This window comes from Somniosus microcephalus, chromosome 12 (genome assembly GCF_052327205.1).
Source record: "Somniosus microcephalus isolate GS21.2 chromosome 12, FLI_Smic_1.0, whole genome shotgun sequence".
Taxonomy (NCBI): domain Eukaryota; kingdom Metazoa; phylum Chordata; class Chondrichthyes; order Squaliformes; family Somniosidae; genus Somniosus; species Somniosus microcephalus.
The window spans coordinates 188,335,063-188,360,493 of NC_140998.1; the positions used below are offsets into that span (position 1 = coordinate 188,335,063).

Here is a 25,431-nt window from a genome sequence, read left to right on the forward strand (position 1 = left end):
CCTCCTGCGCGTCCTCCCGAGGTGGTGGTGCGACGTCAGGTGGCAGTGCCTGAGTCCTGCGGATAGCCAGGTTGTGCAGCATGCAGCAAACGACAACGAACTGGGAGACTCTATCCGGCGAATACTGTAGAGATCCGCCGGAGCGATCCAGGCAGCGGAACCGTTGCTTGAGGACGCCAATCGTTTGCTCTATGATGTTCCTTGTGGCTTGATGGCTTTCGTTGTATGCCTCCTCCGCAGGGGTCCTGGGCGCGCGGAGCGGGGTCATGAGCCATGTACACAAAGGGTAGCCCTTGTCCCCAATAAGCCATCCCCTTGGTGGAGGCTGTGCCTCGAACATGTCAGCCACAGTAGTCTGGCGCAGGATAAATGCATCGTGGCTGCTTCCTGGAAAGCGGGCATTGACAGCTAGGATGCGCTGCCTGTGGTCACACACCAGCTGTACATTGAGGGAATGGTAGCCCTTCCGGTTGCGGTAATCCTCGGCATTGTCGATAGGTGCCCGCATAGCCACATGCGTGCAGTCAATGGCGCCCTGCACCATGGGGAAGTCCGCGATCCTGCCAAATCCGACTGCATGCTGCTCCTGCCTCTCTAGGGTCATGGGGAAGGAGATGAATTGGTGTCTCCTCGCGAAAAGGGCATCGGTGACCTGCCGGTTGCAGCGATGCGCGGCGAACTGGGAGATGTTCGCTATGTCCCCAGCAGCGGCTTGGAAGGAGCCGCTTGCATAAAAGTTCAGAGCCACCGTGACCTTCACTTCCACCGAGAGAGACGTCCTGCACATCAGCTGTGGACGCAGATCTCTGTGAAGCAGCTGGCAGATCTCTGCAACCACCTCCCTTCTGAAGCGCAGCCTCTTAACACAATGCGCGGCAGTCATGGTGAGATAGGACACCTGCTGCCGGTATTCCCTGAGTGGGTAAGGCCTACGTTGCCGACGCCTGATGGCCCCTCTGCGTCTAGGCATGGCTGGCCCTCTCACACAGCGTCTGCGAGCCCTTCGCACATAATGCTGGAACTGAGGGTTGGAACCCCATACAGCCCCCATAATAAACTTGCAAACAGTGAAATCACAATCATTCAAATTTCCAAGCTCTGGCCAGAAGCCAAAAATACCTCTCCTATGTTGTCCCAAATCAGTAAGCTCTGTTCCTTGGTCTCTGTCCAGAAATCCAAAGCACTAAAGTCATTGCAGCAAAATGGCTGGGCTTTATAGGTCAGTGTAAGTGCCCTTTAATTAGCGCTCCCCGAGGCCCACAGGGCCTCTGTTGCGCTCCACTTCACAGTTCTTAACAGCGCCACGCCCACATTGGGCGGGCGCCACTGAATTTCCGGTTTGGGGCGCACAAACAGCGTTGCACGACGAAATGACGTCATAAGCTGCGCGTGCAGCTGTGCGGGCGCAAACACTTTGCGCCGGCGCTAAATGTCAACTGAAGTTGGGCGTAGGCGCAGATCGTTCTGCGCCCGGGCGCTAAGTGCCTAGCGCTGGAAATCTCCCCCTCTTATGGCGTTAGCGGCTGGCGAACGCAACTGAATTTCTAGGCCTGGGTTTTTCTAGTGTAGGAACTGATAAAATGAGATGCAAAGTTTGGAAGTCTGCTTTTAAAAAGCTTGACAGCATATTCTCACCAAGAGTTTCTCAAAAGTCTGCTGTTGTTAAAAATTTAATTGAACTCTCTTCTGCACTATTTACACCAGTAAACTCCTGACCAAGAGTTCATGTTCCCCATTTTAAAATTTATTTCCATTGATGCCTCATGCAACGATTTAAGGACATCTGTATCACAGTCTTTATGTGGTGTTTCCAGTCACAGTCACTCCAGATCTGAGCCTGTGCTATAAGACCCACTCACCAGGGAGTGAATCACCTATGTGGTATGCAGGCTAGTGCATTGTCACTGCTAGCTGCAAGCTGGTGCATCACCATCCCTCTCCAGCACCATCAGCAGACTCAATAGCAAAACCCAGGAGCAGTCAAAACCCCGCACCGATCCTTCAGACGCGATCTTCAGCCTCCTGCTGAGGTTAGCGCCAGAAAGAGCACATTGCACAACAGCTTCTCCACTCTGCTCATGTCAATTAGCAGGCAGCACCAAAATACCTGTCTGCGTTCTTTCAGCGGGCGGCCATTAGCTTTGGCCTGCGCGGTTACCGGCACGTTTTCGGCCTACTCGAATTTCTGGGCCTTAGTTAACAGCTCTAAACCCAAAGGTAGTTTGGGTAGGGGTACATTTTCGCTGAACTTAATGATAGAGTTGGATTGTGTACTAAAATCGAACATTTATGCTACTTGCATTCTATTTACAGCAAAAGGTGATTAGAAACTTGTACCATTATCAGAGTTTAGTCCTTCCTACAAAGATGTGCGTGTTAGGTTGATTGGCTATGATAAATTGACCCTTAGTGTTAGGGGGACTAAATACGTGGGGTTACGGAGATAGGGTGGGATATGTGTTGGTGTAGGGGTTACGGGGATCGGGTGGGATATGTGTCGGTGCAGGCTCGATGGGCCGAAATGGCCTCTATCTGCACTGTGGGGTATCTGTGATTCTGTTCTGTGAATACAAGAATTAAACGTGATTTAAAAAAAAAACATTTTTTAGAAGTAAAAGTTTCTCTTACTGGTATATATATTTTTTACCTGATAATTGCAAACATGGAGTTAAAGTTCTTGCAGCGCAGTGCCATCTTGATAAAGTGTTTAATTATCTTCATCCTTTTCAGTTGGTTTGGTTCTCGAAGAATCTCTGTTGCAACCCAAAATGTTTCCTGATTGATAATGTTCTCAAATTTCTTCAGATTGACACATTCAGTTTCTGACTTAAGTTTGAACAAGTCACCTATGTACTCTGTGGGTTCAATGTTACAAAATAGTTCAAAGTTTCTCATGGAGAGCTGGGTGGCAACTTCAATAGTGCTTCGTTGTAGCAGCATGATATGACTCTTCCGGAGCAATTCCTGAGCATCTTTATCTGAGCAGAGTATCCCTGTCTCCATGTTGTTCTTCAGGTAGTACCTTAGGGAGGCAAAAATAATCAACGTTACATTAACTGAAAGGAAAACAATACAGCAACAACACTTTGATCAGACTTATTCCAGGTGTGTAAATCGTTTCTCTTTTCAATTTATTTTATACCAGCTAGCAATTAACTGTCATCCTCCCCGTCCCAACTTTTTTTGCACTGCATTCAGATCAATAGTCGAGCAGAAACAGAACTTCCTATGATGCTCTAACATTCTCACAACTTTTTAGAAATCTCTCACATCACCCACTATGCTATCCTCAAACTGGATTTGCAGCCATACATTTTCTTATGCAACATCGGCAGCAACAGCTTGCCTGATGTCTGCAACCTTCTTCTTGATGATTTGCCAAACTGAGTTTGAATTCCATGAGGGGCAGGCCCTGAAAAAAACATCAAGCAGTAAATGAACTCTGGTGCCTCTATGCACCTCCCAGTGGCCAGCCCCTGAAAAGAGGACTGGGAACATTGGGTTGGGAGCAATCGGAGGGGGAAAAGAACACTTTACAAAATGAGACAAAAAATAATTCAGAGGTTGACATGCTGCTATGCTTGTATGCATTACACCTATAGATAATGCTCTAAATATATCTTCAAACTTGGTGTTTCCCCATCCAAATCCAACGTAAATAATAGTTTATTTTAATTGGTTTCCTTGCAGGAACATTGATTCTGGCATTTTAGTCATCCTTACCTGCCACTAAGTTGGATTCGGTCGGCGAGCTTTGATAGCTGATCCGGAAGTCGTTTTTGCTTGATAACACCTTCAGGAGTAACGGAGACTTCACATAGCGAGTATGATTCAGGAGCAGCAGTCATTGCAAATTCTCGAAGTGCCTGAATTACCACTTCCTTTGCGGCGGTATCTCTGCTGATCATTATGTAGCAACTTTGTTGGTCTGCCTTGAAAACTCTTAATACTTGATCTGGTAGCTCTGTTCGAAAAACAAAATAAACTGAATATGTGAGAAGCATAAAGAAAGACCGCTTTATTAAGATTATTATACAAACATGTGCAATCAACGGGCAGGAAAAGACCAGCTGGTTTATCAAGCCTGCCCCACACTATATTATACAACAATATTATTTTCTTTTTGTTCATTAGTACGCAGTTACAAACAGGACAAAGACTACATCAGTTTGTCAGTTAATGGCACAGTGAGGTAATGGGGCTGAATATTCCATCTGAACTGTATTCAGATGCTGATAACCTTCAATAATGAATGCATCATTTAGGTGCTACTTCTATATCTGACTATATTGCTGCAAATAAAAATATGTTGTTATAGACGATTTTTTGTTAGCAACAGAACAATTTATTTTTGTAAACCCATTCTTTACATAAAATTATTTTCTTAAAGATCCAATTTCCAATACATAATGGCCCGGATTTTCCATTAAGACTATCAGCGTTCACCGCTATGATGGAGTAAATCGGACAGCAAGTTCTGGCATCGACACATGCGCAATTAAATGCAGAAATCCAGAAGCTGCTGTTCGATTTGCTCTACTCCTCCACAAGCTTCACTACACCAGTACCTCGCAGATAGATTCGGCATTAAAATACATGAAGGGCATGAAGTTTCCATATGTGCCCACCAGTTACCCACTAAACCTGCCAGAAAGAGTCAGGGCCTGTGCATTCAGGTGCAAGTAAAATTTTAACAGCATGATAAATCTTAGTTACTGCTGAACAACCTCTCTGGCACTGAAAACGTACTTTTACAAGTGTAGAGTCTCATTCCATCAGATTTTAGAATTTAAAAAAAAAACTTTTTCCTTCTGTCTTTTTTATCTTTCTCTCTCAATCCCATCTCTCTTTCCCTCACTTTGTTTCACTTTCTGTACATGATTTTATATTGAATCTTCTAATTTATACTTCCTGGTTTAGTCTGCGTGTCTCGGCGAGGATTCTTCAATCCGATTGGATGAAGAGACACACTGTTGCTTGCTCTACTTACACGCACTACAGATCCCCGCTAGAAGGCACCATATTGAAAAGGATCTCGAGTAACCGTAAGTTGCCACTCAAAAGCCCATGAAAAGTCTGTGGGCAGCTGTAAGTGTAATGAACGGCAAGCGCCGTTCCTTCGCTGTTGACCTCAAAATCTGGGCTGTTAAAGTAACCTTTGTTGGTCATCTAAAATTTGGTACTAGACTTTTTTTTTTTTAAAAGCCATATTGTCTATGCTACCTTCCTGCAGTTTTAGCATCATGTACATTCTGGTCTGCATTTAGTAAAACTCATTTTTAATTACTCTGGAGAAATCATCTAATTTTAAGGAGGTAATAGCAATTTTCTCACTAAATTTAAATTTGATATACACTCGTGAAGATGAAGGATAACAAAGCAGAAAAAGTTTGTAAAATAACAAGCAGCAGAGATGAAGTCACATTCAACAACATGTATTTATATCGCACCTTTAACATAGTAAAGCGTCCCAAGGCGCTTCTCAGGAGTGTTAAAAATCCAAAACTTGACTTCGAGCCACATAAGGAGATGTTAGGGCAGATAACCAAAAGCTTGGTTAAAGAGGTAGGTTTTAAGGAGCGTCTTCAAGGAGGAAAGAGAGGTAGAGAGGCGGCGAGGTTTAAGGAGGGAATTACAGAACTTAGGGCCTTGACAGCTGAAGGCACGGCCACCAATAGTTGGGCGATTAAAATCAGGGATGCTCAAGGTGCCAGAATTTGAGGAGCGCAGATATCTCGGGGGCTTGCGGGGCTGGAGGAGGTTACAGAGATAGGGAGGGGCGAGGCCATGGAGGGATTTGAAAACAAGGATAAGAATTTTAAAATCGAGTTATTGCTTAACCGGGAGCCAATGTACGTCAGCGAGCACAGGGGTGATGGGTGAACGGGACTTGGTGCGAGTCAGGACATGGGCAGCAGAGTTTTGGATGACCTCAAGTTTACGGAGGGTAGAACGTGGGAGGCCGGCAAGGAGTGCGTTGGAATAGTCAAGTCTAGAGGTAACAAAGGCATGGATGAGGGTTTCAGTAGCAGATGAGCTGAGGTGGGGCACAGTCAGGTGACGTACTGAAGGTGGAAAAAGGCGGTCTTAGTGATGGTGCAGATATGTGGTCGGAAGCTCATGTCGGGGTCATATATGACAACAAGGTTGTGAACTGGTTCTGCCTCAGACAGTTGTCGGGGAGAGGGATGGAGTCAGTGGCTAGGGAACAAAGTTTGTGGCAGGGACTGAATACAATGGCTTCGGTCTTCCCAATATTTAATTGGATGAAATTTTTGCTCATACTGTACTGAATGTCGGAGAAGCGGTCTGACAACTTAGAGACAGTGGAGGGGTGGAGAGAGGTGTTGTTGAGGTTGAGCTGGGTGTCGCCAGCGTACAAGTGGAAACTGAGGTAGTGTTTTCAGTTGATGTCATCAAGGGGCAGCATGTAAATGAGAAATAGGAGGGGGTCAAGGATAGATCATTGGGCAACACCAGAGGTAACGGTGCAGGAGCGGGAAGAGAAGCCATTGCAGGTGATTCTCTGGCTACGATTAAATAGATAAGGATGGAACCAGGCGAGTGGAGAGGCGTTGGAGCAGGATGGTGTGGTTAACCTTGTCAAAGGCTGCAGATGGGCAGTGAACGATGAGGAGGGGTAGTTTACCATTGTCACAGTCACATAGGATGTTAGTTGTGACATTGATAAGAGCCACTCCGGTGTTGTGGCAGGGGTAGAAACCTGATTGGAGAGATTCAAACATGGAGTTCCGTGAAAGATGTGCATGGATTTGGGAGGCGACAACACATTCAAGGACTTTGGAGAGGAAAGGGAGGTTGGAGATGGGGCGTAGTTTGCAAGGACGGACGAGTCAAGGGTTGGTTTTCTGAGGGATGGGGTGATGGCGGCAGATTTGAAGGAGAGGGGGACAGTACCTGAGGAGAGAGAACCGTTAACAATATCAGCTAACATGGGAGCCAGGAAAGGAAGTTGGGTGGTCAGCAGTTCAGTGGGAATAGGGTCGAGGGAGCATTAAGTGGGTCGCATGGACAAGATGAGCTCGGAGAGGGCATGAAGGGAGATCGGAGAGAAACTGGAGAAAGATGTGAGTTCAGGGCTAGTGCAGGGGGGAACCTTAGAAAAAGTTTGGCCCAGTGGGCTAGTGGAAGAGAGGGAAGTGGCAGAGGCAGCTGATCAGATGGTCTCAATCTTAGTGACAAAGAAGTCCATGAGCTCCTCACACTTCTTGTTGGAGGTGAGTGCGGAGGAGACGGGGAGAGGGGTTTAAGAAGATGGTTTGTAGTGGAGAGAAGAAGCCAGGATTATCTTTAAATTCCAGAATGATCCTGGAATAGTGAGCAGTTTTGGCAGATGAGAGCAGGACCCTTTAGTGCTTTATGTGGTGCAGCCAGATCTGGTGGTGAATGGTTTAAGAAGATGGTTTGTAGTGGAGAGAAGAAGCCAGGATTATCTTTAAATCCCAGAATGATCCTGGAATAGTGAGCAGTTTTGGCAGATGAGAGCAGGACCCTTTAGTGCTTTATGTGGTCCGGCCAGATCTGGCGGTGAATTGCTAACCCAATTGTTCGCCATATCTGTTCAAGTTTGCGTCCCTTGGACTTAAGGGAATGGAGATGCAGGCCATACCAGGGGGAATGGCCAGGATGAGAGAGAGTAATGGTTTTAATGGGGATTAGGGCATCAAAGGTGGTGCTGGGGGTATGGTTGATCAGATCGGTAGCTGCAGAAATGTCATGGTGAATGGAGGACCAAAGACTAGACAGTTGGGATTTTGAAATTGCAGTTGTAAGTGAATTGGGAGAGAGCTTATTCCAGGGGCTGACACAGAAGGAAGTAGGGTTGGGAGGGGAAAGGGGTATGTGGGTGGAGAGCGATACAAGGAAGTGATCAGAGATGGCCTTATCTGTGATTGACACAAATGTGATTGACATTTGCCCTAAGAACGTACGGGCTAATTCCATGATTCCGTACAGACTAATTCCATGATTCAGCACTCCTCACAGGGTGCACATCTTGGGAACTCATGCACTGTGCGCCCGTGATTTCCTGAAATGCACTCACTGTGAGCAATGTTCCCTGTTGGAAGTCTCAGATTATGCAATCATACTTATAATCTCAAGAGTTATTCTTTGAAAAGTATTATTCTTTGAAAAGTATTGAAATATAGTATTCTTGTTACTGTCTCTGTATGTTTTTCATTTTTATTTTTGTCTGCGGGATGGGATAGTGAATAAAATATGGGCAGCTACTTACAGAGAATAAATTTAGTGCCGAACTAATATTGATCGACTTTACCAGCTGAAACTGGAGAACATCACCGTTCAATATACAATACTTCTCAACCAAAATTACAACCTCAATCACTGTAGGCCACGTGCAAAGCACAGCTTCTCTTCTACCAGCTTTCTTGAAAATGCATCTTAAAGCAACCATTTTACTAAGTTAGTATAAGATTTCCATTTACCACTGGGTCTTTCTTTTATCCTTTAAAAAATCATTGTTGAATTAATGCCTAATTCAGAGTAGCAGAGTGCTGTGCAGGAATGTCCATAGGAAACTGGATTGAGCCCACTCAATCCTTTTCACTTGAGACTAACAATGGAGCAAGCAAGACTAAATGTCAGTCATAGGTATAAAAAAACACATCAGCCCAGAAATTCGGCTCTCCACGGGTGGGTTCGCATGGGGTACTCACCCGTAAGCCGAATGGAAGTGCGCATGCGCGGGAAACCGGCACTTCCGATCCTCTGAACGAAGGGGTTCAGAGGTCGAACGCGCGCGCAGGGGAGGCTGCGCGTGCGCTTTGAACTTCGTTTTTTTTTTGCAGGTTTTCACGCGAGGTTAAGCCTGTAGGATTTACACATTTAAAAAGCAGGCGTAAGGTCTGCTTTTCACAAGGTAAGTGGTCAATTAATTAAAATTAAAACATTTTTTCCACAGCTTTATTATTTTTAAATACTTTAAAGCAAGGTAAGTTTATTTTTAGCCCCTTTTTTTATAAAATTATATTTTTCAAAAATTTAAATTATTGTTTAAAGTAGTTATTTAATGTAATTTGTAATCTATTGAAAAAGTGTGATTTTTTAAAAATTTATTTTAAGGTTTACTGCTATTTTGAGGCCCATAGTATTCATAAGTTTAGACAGGTCTTCCTGTCAATCTTATGAATGGGCTTTTCCCTCCTCCGATTGGCTGCCCATGGCTCACGTGATCCCAGGGGACGCATCGCACTAACTACGCCCCTGGGACATGCAAGCACAGCGCGCCGGGAGCTGGGCCAAGCCCCGGAGCGGAATTCCACGGGGCCCTACAGCTCAACTGCCGGCGCGCAAGGTAAGTGCAGGTCGGGGACTTGCACCTGTGGGAAGCCCCTAACCCGAATTTCTGGGCCATCACATTCCCTTGAAACCAGTATGTCAAGATGGCAGCAGTGATTACTTAGTAATAGCTAGGGGATGTTTTACAAGTAGTTTTTGAATTTTTCTTACTCTACAATCAGCTGTAGTCAACTTTTAAAATGCAATGATGTTTTTTCTTGAGATGATATCACTGCTGTATCTCTAATTATACCTTACAGCTTTTAAATCATGTGTTCGAAAGGGAAACAACTCATGAGCACCACGGCAGATTCAGTTAAAAAGAAAAACAGTGCATGCTGGAAACCTGAAAGAAAAGTAGAAAATGCAAGTCATCAGAAAGAGAAAGACAGCTCAACGTTCCAAGTCAGACCCTTCATTCGAATTCTCTTTCTTTCTCTGACACTAACTGACCAGATGTGTGCTTGTAACATTTTCTGTTTTTCTCATCAGAAGTTCTTTCATATCAGTAAACATTAACTAATATAGATGCAATATTGTTTGTGTTGCTTTTTCATAGTCAAATTTACACTTCATATTCTCAGGGAGGGGTTGCCTAAACATATTGGGGTCAATTTTCCCACAGGTGCGGGGAATTGTCGGGTTCCCCGAATGTCAGGGTCCCCACACGAATGTAAATGGGTCTGCCAGATTGATGCAATTTTCCCTCAATTGGCCAATTCATTTCCAGCGTGTGGGAACCCTTGCTAATTGACTATTTCCAGTCAGAAAGCCCCAAAGTATGATGTCATCATTCGTGGTGCTTTTCAAATCTATAGCAAGCATTGCAACCTCTGCAGGCTTCCATACGAACCACACAGGATGGCAGAGGAGCCTGCAGCAGCTGTGGCCAGTGCCAGACCCCGAGCTGGCAGCAAATTCAATGAGGCTTCACTGCAGGCATTATTGGATGGGGTGAGGGCCCACAGGGAGGTCCTCTTCCCTAGGTCAGGGAGGAAGAGGCCTCCCACTGAGACCTAGGCTGCATGGATGCAGGTGGCAGCAGATGTCAACTCGCTAGGAGTCACCAGAAGAACCTGGATACAGTGTCGGAAGCGATTCCATGACCTTCACCGTACAGGAAAAGTAAGTATGAAGTTTCCATCACCCTCAAACTGATCCCCATTGCCTTTCCCCACCAGCACTCAGCTTTAGCACTCTCTTCCTCCACATCCCACTTCACAGTCACATCCATGCACCCTTGCCCATTCCCCCTCTCTCTATGCTAACGTTCACATAACTATTCCACCATGCAGCCCTCACACTCCCTCTCACTCTGATGCTTTGAGCCCAACTGACAAGACACAGGGAGGGCCCTTGGTCTTGCAGCCTCACACCATCTTTGTCTCCCTCTAAATATCTATGCTATGCAATCTCTACACTCACTCCTTCATTCTCACTCAAACTCCACTTGTCTCCCTCATTGCAGGAAAAGAGAGCTCACAACAACAGAGAGCAAGCCAGGACTGGAGGAGGCCCTCCCTCAATAGCCCACCTGACCCCCTGGGAGGACGGAGTCCTGGAAATTGTCGGGGCTGATGTGGCTGTGGAAGGAGAGACAGGGGCAGGCCCGCAAGCTGGTGACAGAATAGTTTTCCATCTCTCTCATAGCATGAGTCGCTGTTATGATTCTGAAGCTACATCATTTGGACTTATGAACATCTGCAAAATCCAATGTGCATGTAACCTTGGCATCACATCTCTAACTCTTTCCTTTACTCCCCCACAGGACCATCTGAAGCCCCCGTCCCCACTGCGGAGGAGGAAGAGGCTGAGCAGCCAGACGCCTCAGAGGAAGCTCCGACCTCTGAGGGCGCAGCGTCAGCAGAATTCAGTGCACCCAGCACCGACACTCACACCTCGGTGGGACCTTCGCGAGATAGAGTAGTGTTGTCACCTGGTGTATCACAGCTCACAAGTGAGCATCAGCAGATGGTGGAGACAGGGACAGCAGTGGAGAGTCCTCGTCGGAGGGCGCAGGACTCTGCCAGCTCAGCTCTGCTGCATGTCAACCCTCTGCCTCTGGGTCCATCGGCAAGAGAAGAGGTGATGGATCTCCATGCACAGATGCAGGAGTGTCTGGCAGGTTTTGTCTCCAGGGTCGCTGCGAGTGTGGAGCGAATGGAGGAGTCCATAGCGAACATGAGCAGAGCATTTGTGGAGTCATTGGCGCATGAACGCATCGCCACGGAAAGGATGGCAACCTCCGCGGAAAGGATGGCTACAGTAGAGGAGAGGATGGCTATGGCTATGGAGGAGCTAAGTCGCCAGAGTGTTGAAAACATGGTGAGTGCTCAGAATAGACTGCCATCTCTGGAGGAGCAATGGTCAGCTATTGAGCAGAGAAAGCAGACCTTCATGGCAGGCCCTCTGAGTAGGACTGCCATTGTAGAAACGGGTCCCCATGGCCCCCCTGATGTGCAGCAAGCTGCTCTCAAGCCACTTGCAGGCACTGAGGGGGACCTGACCCATGAGAGGGAGGTTGGTGGCAGACCTCAAGGAAGTGGGGGCTCCTCTCCAAGCGCTCACACTTCCATGCCACTGCAGAGCCCTCGGTCAGAGCCCCGCCGGAGTCCACACCCAACGGAGATAGACGTCTCAACTCCTGCACAGCCACAGGAGCAGCAGGCTGCTGGTGAACCCTCACAGGCTCGCCACCCCAGAGGACGCCCGCCAAAGGTGTCGAGACAGGAGCAGCAGGAAAGTGAGCAAGGGGCCTCCACATCTGCTGAAGCCACAGGGAATCCACTACGTAGGAGCACGCGTAAGAGAAAAATAAAGCACCACTAATCACAAGGGTAGTCACTTGGGTGAAATGTTGTGTTTATTTTTAAAATGCCATCAGTTGGTTATTGTAAATAAAATTTCAGATGGCAACTTCTGCAGTTGTGGGTTGTGTCATTTCGCGATTGGGGCTGGAGGTCCTCTAATGCCAAGAGGGGGAAGGAAAAAAAGGCCTCCCATGCTTCTGGTAGGTGCCTCAGTTGAGGAAGCGCTGAGTGAGGGTGGCGAGAGGGGCTTCCCAGGAGCTCACACTGGAGAAGTGTGTGAGGCTCCAACCTTCCACTGCTGTGCCTAAGCCTTGAACAAGTTGCCCCAAGCCTGAAACAACAAGGTCCTGCAACCTACAAATGCTGTCTGATTAAATCTCTTCTTTCCTGATTGACCTGCAGCTGAAAGTAAGCAAGCCGACATTGTTCACGCCAGGTTTCATCAGCGGGGTTCCCACCAGGCGTGTTTAGCGTGGGATAAGGCTGAAAATAGCAAGGGCCCCTTAAAATGGCATTGAAGATGTCAATTATTGGTGATTAGGCTCCCGACGACCAGTCCCGCCTCAGTCATAGAATGAAGTAGATGACCCACTGGTTTGAATTGTGTATAGGAACAATTAATGCAGTGAGCAGAATTAGTTTTAATTGATTTTCTGAATTAATTTACGAAGAATTGTACTGGGTTATATTTTAAAATATAAAGCATAAATCTAAATATTTCTGGTCGGGTCAGGGAATCAGGCGGGGGGGAGTCGTGGCCCCCTATTTTTGCGATTTCCCCCCCCCCCACACGCCTGAAACCCCACCCGATGGCTCCAGGAAAATCGACCCCATTATGTGCTTCTGTTACATTGCTAACAACACACTTGAACTGTTTTATTGTTCTAAAATGTACTTTTTATATAGATTAGGTGGAATAACAATAGTGTGCAGCTTGAGACAACTATAACAAGAAAGTCTTTCTATAAATCTGAACCTTTTTTGTTGTAGGGTGCACAAAGCAACTGGAGAAATTGTACTGGGGTACCAAGTGGCTGATTTTGCTTAGCTTGACTTAAGATTCAGCAACCCTACTTGGCAATTAATGGTGTTGATAATCGTACCAAATAAATTGGTATTGACCTGCAATTAGATATTACAACTCCAGGAGTGTAAATGCGACTGCCCATGTAATGACATGAATTCTGTTGACTTATGTGGAGTTATGGACGCATCTTCCCAACTTTACTCCCCAAAAAGCTTTTTTGTAACTAAAGCAGAGAAAACAGATACAAGGACTAAATGCGCAATTTCAGAAACCACTGCGAGCTAAAAGCAAACACTGCATTACTTAGACCAGAATAACATTAATACACACATATGCCACAATACTCACTATAAGAACTTGCAGCTGGCGGAATAGAAAAGAAAAGAAATATTTAGATTTATGCTTTATATTTTAAAATATAACCCAGTACAATTCTTCGTAAATTAATTCAGAAAATCAATTAAAACTAATTCTGCTCACTGCATTAATTGTTCCTATACACAATTCAAACCAGTGGGTCATCGACGTCATTCTATGACTGAGCAAGATCTGTGAATTTGAGTGAGCTCTTTCTCATGAATAAAATAAACTGAGTACAGTATTCCATTGTTTCCTACTGTATATTAAGTTCACTCATGGGATAATCATTTTCTTATTTAGTGCTAAAGGTGGATCATTAAAATGTGAAATGGATACTTCAATGCTAATTGCTTCTCTCCTCAAGATATTCTGATGTCCATCTTTAAAGTTCCCCAGACAAATAATATTAATGGTGCTGTCTCAGAGGGTGGTGAACCTGTGGAATTCTCTACCACAGAAGGCTGTGGAGGCCAAGTCACTGAATATATTTAAGAAGGAGATAGATAGATTTCTAGACACAAAAGGCATCAAGGGGTATGGGGAGAGAGCGGGAATATGGTATTGAGATGATCAGCCATGATCAGATTGAATGGCGGAGCAGGCTTGAAGGGCCGAATGGCCTACTCCTGCTCCTATTTTTCTATGTTCTACGGAGCCAATGTGAAAACATCACTCCATGACCCGAGGTAAATCTTACAAAAAACACGGAGAACTATTTTCAAAATTCATTGTTGGCTGATGTATAGAAACAAAAGCTGTTCCTATCACTTCAGTTTCCGACAACTGGCTAGTAACTGTGATGTTACTGCCACAAAGGGCCTGAATACATGTATGGCAGTATCTAATAAGAGAGCAGTAGTTTCACACTTTAAGGTGTGAAATCTCTGTTGCCAATACGGTGAGCACACACGCATTATGTTAAAAATCAAATTGGTTTGAAATATGGGGTTATCAACCATCAATCTATAAAGCAATCTGGCTGGACATAAATCTAAATGCCAAGAATAATCCCACACAATTGGTTGCCTCTATTCATCATTAAATGGGCTATGCTATACAAACTCAAAGGAAAACAGTCTGAAAAGGAACACTGGGGGCTAAATTGGATAGCCCCGAAAAACGTGTGCGGGGATCACGATGCGCGATTAACCCATGTCTGTTGGATGTAATGCAGACAGGATGCCATTTTCATGCTGCCTGCTCATTTACACGATTTCTGCGTGCAGCCAGCGTTAAACGCGCTGTTGATTGGCTGCATGCATCAGCGTGGGACCCAAAATCGATAATTGCTCGCACTACTTAAAGCTAACCTGCACTGCTTAAAGCTAGCCTGCACCACTTAAAGAGGAGGTGCATTGTGGCTGGAGCAGGTACTGGAAGTCATTGTGGAAGACATTCTGACCTGGGAAAGACTGAATTAACGGCTGAACATGGGAAAGAACGGGCACCCAGATTTGGCGATGCTGCTCTGGGGACCTTGGTGGAGGAGATGGAAAGGAGGAGAGATGTCCTGTATCCGCAAGGGGCAAGGAGGCGCCACAGACACACAGTGAAAAGGCAGTGGGAGCAGATAGCCGTGGAGGTCAATGCCAGGAGTCTAGCCCCGAGGACCTGGATGCAGTGCTGCAAGAAGTTTAATGACCTCACACGAGTGGTCAAGGTCAATGTTCTAGCCTCAACTTTAATCCAGCAAATGCAGTCATCACAATGTCATATAAAGACCCAACAAGAGGGGAATTTACATAGCGCCTTTCACAACCTCAGGATGTCCCAAAGCACTTTACAACAACAACAACAACAACTTGTATTTATATAGCACCTTTAACGTAGTAAAACGTCACGAGGCGTTGTACATGAGTATTTTAAACAAAAAATTTGACACTGAGCCACATAAGGATAAATTAGGGCAGGTGACCAAAAGCTTGGTCAAAGAGGTAGGTTTTATGGAGCGTACTAAAGGAAGAAAGAGAGGTAGCGAGGCGGAGAGGTTTAGGCAGGGAATTCCAGAGCTTAGGGCCCAGGCAACAGAAGGCAGGGCCAATTAAGTACTTTTGAAGTGTAGTCACTATTGTAATGCAGGAAATGTGGCACCCAATAAGCGCACAGTAAGCTCCCACAAACAACAATTAAATGAATGATCAGATTGTCTGTTTCTCAGGTGTTCAATGAGGGGTAAATATGACCGGGACACTGGGAGAACTCCCCATCTCTTTTGGAATAGTGCCGTAGGACCTTTTACGTCCACCTGAGAGAGGTTTAACATCTCATCTGAAAGATGGCACCTCCGACAGTGCAGCGGAGCTCCCTCAATACTGCAATGAAGTGTAAACCTAGACTCGGTGCACACAAAAACATTGCTGTTTCAACACAAACTAGCACTAGTAACCAGCATTAAAAGGTATTTAAAGATGGTGTTGATTAAGTATTCCTTTTATCAATTCAATCAAATCTTCAATCACCACAGCAGTAGAGAGGTAGGCTTAGCTGTATTGAGTTAGTCATTTGAATCATCACAGTTGAGAGCTATTTTTTCATAAAAGCAGAGAATGTGCTTATAAACAATTGAATATTTATGACTTAATTCGCTACAAGTGAAACAATTTTGCAGCACAACTGCAGAATACATTTACTGTACAAGCTTCTTTTTGCTCGAAGTTGCCTGCTGCACCACAGTAATTATTCTTAAACATCTGAAATAGACCATTCCAACCTGTACTTTTATAGGCATTCTGCAGCAAATGGTATGGTTTCCTAAATATGTGAAGTAAATGCAGAAAATGATGGAAATACTTACCAGGTCAGGCAACACCTGTGGAGAGAGAAACAAAGTTAACATTTCAGGTCGATGACCTGTCGCTAGAATTGTTTCAGGTTATCGACCTGAAACGTTAACTTTGTTTCTCTCTGCAAAGATGCTGCCTGTCCTGCTAAATATTTCTAGCATTTTCTGTTTTATTTCAGATTTCCAGCATTTGCAGTATTTTGTTTTTTAGTTACTGTAAAATAAATGAACTGACCTGAAAATAATTGAATGGGATACAACAGAAAATCACTTGTCAGTAATATGGGATCTGGGCTCTCAGAAACAGAAAACCTCAAGACCAGCAAAAGCCACGCGGACATTTTTTGCTTTCACTGCCCCAGTGGTAATCTGGCAGGATGGATCACCCACCCGTTGGAGCACCCGCTTGATTTTCATTCCATTGAAAACAACAGAATGGAAATTGGACAGTGTCTGTAAAGGGTAGGTGATCCAATCCTCCATAGCTCCATTTAATCAGTTTTCCTGCTGTCCTTGCAGTTGTAATCAATGATGGATTTCTCTTCAAGATGCTTGTCCACTTTGAGCTTAAAGATCAAACCTACTTGTCCCTACAACCTCCCGTGGTAAGCTATTCCAAAAACTGACCATCTTCACAGTTAAGTAATGCTTTCTTACGTCTCACTTGAGTCTTCCCTTTTTCAGCTTATACTAATGCACTCTTGTTCTGCAATCCTGCACCAAATCAAACAGTCCTAACTGATCCTCTATATCCCTGAGTCTTATTAATTTGAATACCTTCACTATATTCATCCTCAGTTGTCTCCTCGCCAACAAGAAAAGTCCTAGTTCTGCAAATTTATACAGATGTTTTATCTCTGATTTCCTAATCAGCTCTACTCTGCGCCGTTTCAAGGTCAGTTACATCCTCCCTGTAGTAACGCTTCAGGAACTGCACACAATACTCCCACAAGTGCAAATTGATTCGCACTCTATATAGTGACAGCATAACCGCCTTTGATCGACATTCTATTCAAATATTTACACAACCTAACAATGTTCCCCGTAACATTTTTTTGGATGCACAGGATTCACAGATTCGCGCATGTCTGAACTTTAACATTGCAAAAGCCAGTCCTGGGCAGTGCGGGAACGACAGAGCTGTGCAGCCGCACAGCTTATAGGGAACGTTGCAACTTAACTTACCATTTGTTTTCTTGATACCAGCCAGATATTGGCTTGATGTTTTAAAAGATCAATCTACTATGACCCCAGATCCCTTTCCTGATCTGTTAGTATTTTCCAATCGAGTCCTGCAATTCCTCTGCTTATTTCACATCCCTTGTGACGTGAGAATAATGTGGTTATCAGGTAATCTCCCAAAATTGTTCATCTCTGTAAGCTATGGACAATATCAATAAGGTGAATTTAATAGATATTAATCAAAGGTTATTAGAAAATAAGTAAGAGGAAGATAGCCATGAGTACCTGAGTTACTAAGGAAGTCGTATTATGCTTCCCAGTAGCAGTTGTCTTTGGCTAGGATGGGTAAAAAGAACTGCGCAGCAACTCACAGTAAATGTGCAGATATGTCATGACTTGCATCCTGTTCCTGTACAGCTACAACACTGGCATCTACCTGACAAAGTGAAAAATTGCCCAAGTATGTCCTGTCCACAATAAACATAACAATTCCATCCCGATCAATTACCACCCCATCAGTCTACCCTCAATCATCAGCAAAGTGATGTAAGGTGTCTTCAACAGTGCTATCAAGCGGACCTTACTCACCGATGCTCAGTTTGAGTTCCACCAGGACCACTCGGCTCCAGACCTCACTACAGCCTTGGTCTAAACATGGACAAAAGAGCTGAATTCTAGAGGTGCGGTGAGAGTGACTGCCCTTGACATTAAGGCAGCATTTGACCGAGTGTGGCATCAAGGAGCCCTAGTAAAATTGAAGGCAATGGGAATAAGGGGGTAATCGCTCCGCTGGCTAGAGTCATATCTAGCACAAAGGAAGATGATTGTGGTTGTTGGAGGCCAATCATCTCAGCCCAAGGACATCGCTGCAGGAGTTCCTCAGGGCATTGTCCTAGGCCCAACCATCTTCAGCTGCTTTATCAATGACCTTCCCTCCAGCATGAGCTCAGAAGTGGGTTGTTTGCTGATGATTGCATACTGTTTTCATTCGCAGCTCCTCAGATAGTGAAGCAGTCCATGCTCACATGCAGCAAGACCAAGACAACATTCAGGCTTGGGCTGATAAGTGGCAAGTAACATTCGCGCCACATAAGTGCCAGGCAATGACCATCTTCAACAAGAGAGAGTCTCACCACATCCCCATGACATTCAACGGGATTATCATCGCCGAATCCCCCACCATCAACATCCTGGGGGTCACCATTGACCAGAAACTTAACTGGACCAGCCACATAAATACCATGGCAACAAGAGCAAGTCAGATGCTAGGTATTCTGCAGCGAGTGTCTCACCTCCTGATTCCCCAAAGCCTTTCCACCATCTACAAGGCACAAGTCAGTAGTGTGATAAAATACTCTCCACTTGCCTGAATGAGCGCAACAACACTCAAGAGGCTTGGCTGCAGTGTGTACCATCTACAAGATGCTGCAGCAACTGCCCCAAGGCTTCTTCGACAGCTTCTTCCCAAACCCGCGGCCTCTTCCACCTAGAAGGACAAGGGCAGCAGGCGCATGGGAACACCACACCTGCAAGTTCCCCTCCAAGTCACACACCATCCTGACTTAAAATTATATCGTTGTTCTTTCATCGTCGCCGGAACTCCCTCCCTAACAACACTGTGGGAGTACCTTCACTGCACGGACGGCAGCGGTTCAAGAAGGCAGCTCACCACCACCTTCTCAAGGGCAATTAGGGATGGGCAATAAATGCTGGCCTTGCCAGCGACATCCACATCCCATGAATAACTTTTTTTTAAAGATGGATGACAGTCCATTAGCAGTTTCAACAGAACAGGCACCTACTACTTCATATATGACAAACTCCCCAAACATACTCCGTCAATATTGCTCAGTCATATTGCTGCTCCCCCCATACATACTAATGGAGTCAGCAGGGCAGCCAAAGTAATCAGCTGGATGGAGCAGCAACAGGATCAGTTTGGAGGTTTGGGCTTGTTAGCTACATAAGAAATGGTAGATTAAAAACAGCAGAAGCAGTAGTTGGCATGGCAGAAATAGTGATTATCAGGGTTATTCATGTGTTCATGAAATTCAATTGAGGAAAAGTGAAAACACAAAACAGTGTAAATCATTTGCTTTCTATACAGTACATTGATCACGTCGAGAGGACGAGGCATATTTGCCAGGAGTGAGACATTTACAGGTCTGGCAAGGAATGGGATTGTCAGGAAGGGATGCTATGCGTATAATTCAACACATGGTAATTCGATATGCAGATAAGCGACACTTGACTATATTTATGTTTCAAGATTTAAAAACATTCATTATCAACAGTGATTTTATTTTCAATTACTTCTAACTTACACCACTCTATGTTATTTTTAACATCCTTGATCAAACTCTAGAATTAGGGTTTTGTTTCCACAAAAAAATTCCATGAAGGATTTCTGTATTATAAAATAGCAGGTCACTAGTTACACTACAAAAGTAGAAGAAATACATGGTGATGTCACTGTGTTTCTGTAATAAGCAGAGTGTTCTTATCTAGTAGGATAACCTGTAGAATGGATTCCTGGACTAAATGCACATTAAGCAACAAATGCATCTACTTTTACGGAAAAGTGGTTCTTTCCAGAACATGACTATATTTTGTTGTGACGCGGGTGCATTTAGAGCACAGATATTGTATATGGAGATCTTGAATGTCTAGTCTGTGTGCTAACATCCCACCCAGTAAAAGGCTGTTTATTAAGGTCACATCAAACACTTCTCACCCTGGACTGCAAGCAATTCAGTTCGTTAGTACGTGAAATTAATCATTTATTTCTTCTTCAATTTAACAGGTTAGAAGCATAAAATGATGGTGAGTTATTCAAAAGCTAGCTAAACAGATTTTTGAAGCTCATTAAGGTGAGAAATTGGATTACTAGGGAATAAATAATTAGGCATTCAGCAATCTTTACAGATATAGCATGTGGTAGATGTAGAGTAAAAATTCTTCTGTTCTGCTCCAACACTGGGGAAGATTTCCTCTCTTCACTGTAAGGTTCACAAAATTCTACAGACTCCCCCAAATCAAGAAGAGAAGAGATTTTTGGACTGTTTAAAAGAATAATGGGCCAAAAGGGGCTTAAAGTCAAAACCCCAGGATTTTGGCTGTTTTAAAAAGGCATGTCCAGGCCTGTGGAAGGCTGCGACAAAGGAGTTGGGATGAGGCACTGTAAAACAAACAGTTTGAGTATTTGGCATAGGCCAGATTGTCTGGGAATGTTCTGGACCATCTCAGTCATTCATACATAAAGACAATAGGCCTACAGAAGGACAGTCCCCACCAAAATTACAGAACCATCAAGAATATGAATAATACAGTTCATGCCACTAATCAACAAAGGGGACCCTGGCCCCAGCAGGAGAAGACAATCGAACAACAGTTTAAACCACTCAGAGAAACATCCAAAATCATTTCACACACTTAAACCGATTTCGAAGCAATCCCGAAACTAGTGTAAAATCAATTAAATGTAGATGGGACCAAGTCGAAACTCAGTAAAGAATTTAAAACTATTAAAGGTAACGAGCCCACCAAAATTAACAATGGGCCAGAGAAGATTTGGCGGCAGATAAGCAAAGCCTCAAATGGTAAAATTGAAGCCTGCTTTTAAACAGAAAACAGTTCATCCAGCATCATCGAACATTCATCCTCATCATCACAGCAGTCGGAGAATCGGAGGCTTGAGGAAAGGAGAAAGGAATCGCGGCAACCAAGGGCCCCAAGAAACCAACAATTAACAATATTACCAACAACTAGGTAATATTGGGCCACCGCGACCAACAAGAAACCAACCTGGAAGAAACCGAAGATTCGCAAGTTTGTTTCCACTCTACAAGCTATCCTGACTTACCCCTGGGTAAGATTTGTTGAAAAAGACTCTAAACCCTATACCTAACCAAAGGAAATTGGGTACTTACCCAATAGATCCAATACACACCCGACCGCATCAGCGGACACGCGAAGACCGAAAAACCAATGCAGGTGAAGTCTTCCACCACATCTGGGGTACGGCAGGCCCCAACCGCCACACCTAAAAAGAGAACCCCGAAATCGCGAACCTCTACAACTGTCAAGAAAGTCATTTGGTGAGCATTTCCCTGGTCCTCTGGAATCCAACCTAGTTAGTGTAGTGGGATTGGGAGGGGTGAAGTATTTTGTCTATTGTCATTCTCACTCGTATATTCCGAAGTGTTCCCCCTTTTAAAGTGATAAGATTATTGTATTGTATATTTTCCTGTCTCAAATAAAAATCCAAGTTCTTTTCACCAGCTCAGTTGTCTGTTGCAATTTCATTACAACCCCCAAATAAGTCCAAAGTCTAGAACCAAGGGAGTGGGAGCGATTCAAACCGCTCAGCGAGTCAGAGGCAAAGCTGACCATACACACCACCCCTTACATCACTATTTGTGAAATTGTAAACAAGAGTGTAAAAAATGCAATTATGATTTTACAACAAATAGCAAAAAAGAAATCAGCCCCAAATATGTTGTAACCCTATTCAAGAGAACACCCTTTACTGCACCAGCGTGAGTTTTTCTATTTCAGACACGACTTATACTTCTCCATTTTAGTGAGCTTGCCCAGTTTGAATGTTTTGTGCTGCCGATTTGCAGCCACTAAGCATAGCCTGCGCAGGTTCAAACACTTAAACCCTATACAGGTAAGAGAGATCATTCTAACCCCATCAGTCTACACTGGACTCAAAAATGAAGTGAGAACACAACATTCTAACCTGCGGCAACATCACGATTCAGTAAAACCAAAGTTTACATGTTACTCTAAATCTATATCTCTGATGTACTTACCAGTAAATATTTATACATTTTTTGTCTCAAGGCTATTAATCTCTTTTTTTGCCAATTGAATAATAATTTACTGGTCGGCAAGGTCAAAAGAAGTAGAATAATTACATTAATAATTCAAGTAGCCGTTTGGGTTCATGTGGTGCCTCACTTTTACCATTAGTGTTTAAATTCTAACAATTCTCAGGGATTTTTTTCCCCTACGGATAAGAGTTAATCATATTATCATTCAGTTATAATAGCCCATTTCTTATTGTAAGAGAGTATTAAAAAATTGCAATATTAATCCAATGCCGAATTTGCTGTAGGGGAAGTCATGTTTGACAAATGTGCTCGAATTCTTTGAGGATGTAACATACAGGGTGGATAAAGGGGAACCAGTGGATGTAGTGTATTTGGACTTCCAAAAGGCATTTGACAAGGTTCCACACAAAAGATTACTGATCAAGATAAGAAATCACGGGATTGGGGGTAATATACTGGCATGGGTGGAAGATTGGCTATCTAACAGAAAACAAAGAGTTGGGATAAATGGTTCATTCTCGGGCTGGCAATCAGTAACTAGTGGTGTTCCACAGGGGTCAGTGCTGGGACCCCAACTCTTTACAATCTATATTAACGATTTGGAGGAAGGGACCGAGTGCAACATATCCAAGTTTGCCGACGATACAAAGATGGGAGGGAAAGCAGTGAGTGAGGAGGACATAAAAAACCTGCAAAAGGACATAGACAGGCTAAGTGAGTGGGCAGAGATTTGGCAGATGCAATATAATGTTGGAAAGTGTGAGGTTATGCACTTTGGCAGAAAAAATCAAAGAGCAAGTTATTATCTAAATGGAGAGAAACTGCAAAGTGCTACAGTACAAAGGGATCTGGGGGTCCTGGTGCATGAAACACAAAAAGTTAGTATGCAGGTGCAGCAGGTGATCAGGAAGGCCAATGGAATCTTGGCTTTTATTGCGAGGGGGATGGAGTATAAAAACAGGGAAGTCTTGCTGCAGTTATACAGGGTACTGGCGAGGCCACACCTGGAATGCTGCGTGCAGTTTTGGTTTCCATATTTAAGAAAAGATATACTTGCTCTCGAGGCGGTTCAGAGAAGGTTCACTCGGTTGATTCCGGAGATGAGGGGGTTGACGTATGAGGAAAGGTTGAGTAGGTTGGGACTCTACTCATTGGAGTTCAGAAGAATGAGAGGCGATCTTATCGAAACATATAAGATTGTGAGGGGGCTTGATCGGGTGGATGCGGTGAGGATGTTTCCACTGATGGGTGAGACTAGAACTAGGGGGCATAATCTAAGAATAAGGGGCTGCCCTTTCAAAACTGAGATGAGGAGAAACTTCTTCACTCAGAGGGTAGTAAATCTATGGAATTTGCTACCCCAGAGAGCTGCGGAAGCTGCAACATTAAATAAATTTTAAATGGAGATAGACAGTTTCCTAGCAGATAAGGGAATTAGGGGTTACGGGGAGAGGGCAGGGAAGTGGACGTGAGTCTAGATTCGGATCAGCCATGATCCTATTGAATGGCGGAGCAGGCCCGAGGGGCCGTATGGCCTACTCCTGCTCCTACTTCTTATGTTCAAATTCACAAACATTGATTTGAAATAACTTTCTATGTACCACATAGAATAAATTTAGTGAGAACGAGGTTTCTTCCCCCTCATAACATAAGAGAATGCATATGGAACATCTGTCCAACTGATACAACAAGCAGTAATCTCATTTTGGAGTTAAACTAACACTCACCTGGTGTGGTGTTAAAATCAAGAATGCAATTATGAGACTGCAGCAGGTTAGAATTACTGGACGATGAGGTGCTGCTTGCAGGCAGTGCAGGTGCTATATTTCTAGACTGCTTCAGCCCTACTATGCGGTCATCCTGGGACTGACCAATACCAATATCACTGTAAGAAGCAATAGAAACACAAGTAAATAATGGATCAATGTTGCAAATCTTAAACCACAAATCTAATGTAAAAAAAACATATCACATAGTATTTACAGCACAGAAACAGGCCATTTGGCACAACAGGTCCAAGCCGGTGTTTATGCTCCACACGAGCTTCCTCTCACCTTACTTCATCTCACCCTATCAACATATCCTTCTATTCCTTTCTTCCTCATGTACTTATCTAGCTTCCCCTTAAATTCATCAATGTTATTCGCTCAACTACTCCATGTGGTAGCAAGTTCCACATTCTAATCACCTCTGAATAACAAAGTTTAGATGTGGTGTGGAGATGCCGGAGTTGGACTGGGGTGGACAAATGTAAGAAGTCACACAACACCAGGTTATAGTCCAACAGCTTTATTTGAAATCACAAGCTTTCGGAGCGCTGCTCCTTCGTCAGGTGAAGTAGAGAAATGCATAAAGACACAGCTTATATAGTCAGAGAATAATGTCAGATGTTTACAGAAAGATTACCTGTAAACATCTGACATTATTCTCTGACTATATAAGCTGTGTCTTTATGCATTTCTCCACTTCACCTGACGAAGGAGCAGCGCTCCGAAAGCTTGTGATTTCAAATAAAGCTGTTGGACTATAACCTGGTGTTGTGTGACTTCTTACAAAAGTTTAGATGATTACAGGTACAACACCGGTAATCCGGCACCCTCGGGACCAGGCCGGTGCCGGACCACTGAAAATTCCGAACCACTGAAGGTGTTGAAAGTCACCACAAACACCGCCACCACCTGCTCCTCCTCTTCCTACTGCTGCCCTTCCTGTGCCGCCGCCGACCCCGCCGCCCACGGGCTGCTCGGGCTTGGGCTCCATCGCTCCGCCGAGCCGTCGGTGATGCTGCGCAGTCCAGGCGCTGATCCTGACCTGGCGGCGGTCCCGGGACCCGAGCCGGACCCATCCCAGGGAGGTAATGTGACAGCAGGACCTTCCTCGTGCCGGACCACTGAAGGTGCCGGACCGTTAGGTGCCGGATTACCGGTGTTGTACCTGTATCTTATATTTCTGGCCCCTAGTTTTGGACTCCCCCACAAGTGGAAACGTCTTCTCTACATCTACCCAATCAAACCCATCAGGTCACCTCTCAGCCTTCTCTAGAGAAAAGAGTCCCAAGACGGTTCAGTCTTTGCTGATAGTTATAACCTCTCAGTTCTTGTATCATCCTTG

The 25,431-nt window shown here is 44.5% G+C and overlaps 1 protein-coding gene across 1 annotated transcript in view; it reads right to left on the reverse strand.

The window, feature by feature from the left end:
- The window catches only part of LOC147109775 (rap guanine nucleotide exchange factor 2-like), a 44,880-nt gene extending 19,800 nt beyond the window's left edge, over positions 1-25,080 (reverse strand). The window contains exons 1-4 of the mRNA XM_086002370.1: positions 24,999-25,080; positions 24,048-24,269; positions 3,724-3,964; positions 2,648-3,022 (exon numbers count right to left, since the gene is read on the reverse strand). Coding sequence (XP_085858496.1) covers positions 2,648-3,022; positions 3,724-3,964; positions 24,048-24,269; positions 24,999-25,080 — 920 coding nt within the window. The remainder of the gene's footprint in view (positions 1-2,647; positions 3,023-3,723; positions 3,965-24,047; positions 24,270-24,998) is intronic.
- Between the last annotated feature and the right edge of the window lie 351 nt (positions 25,081-25,431).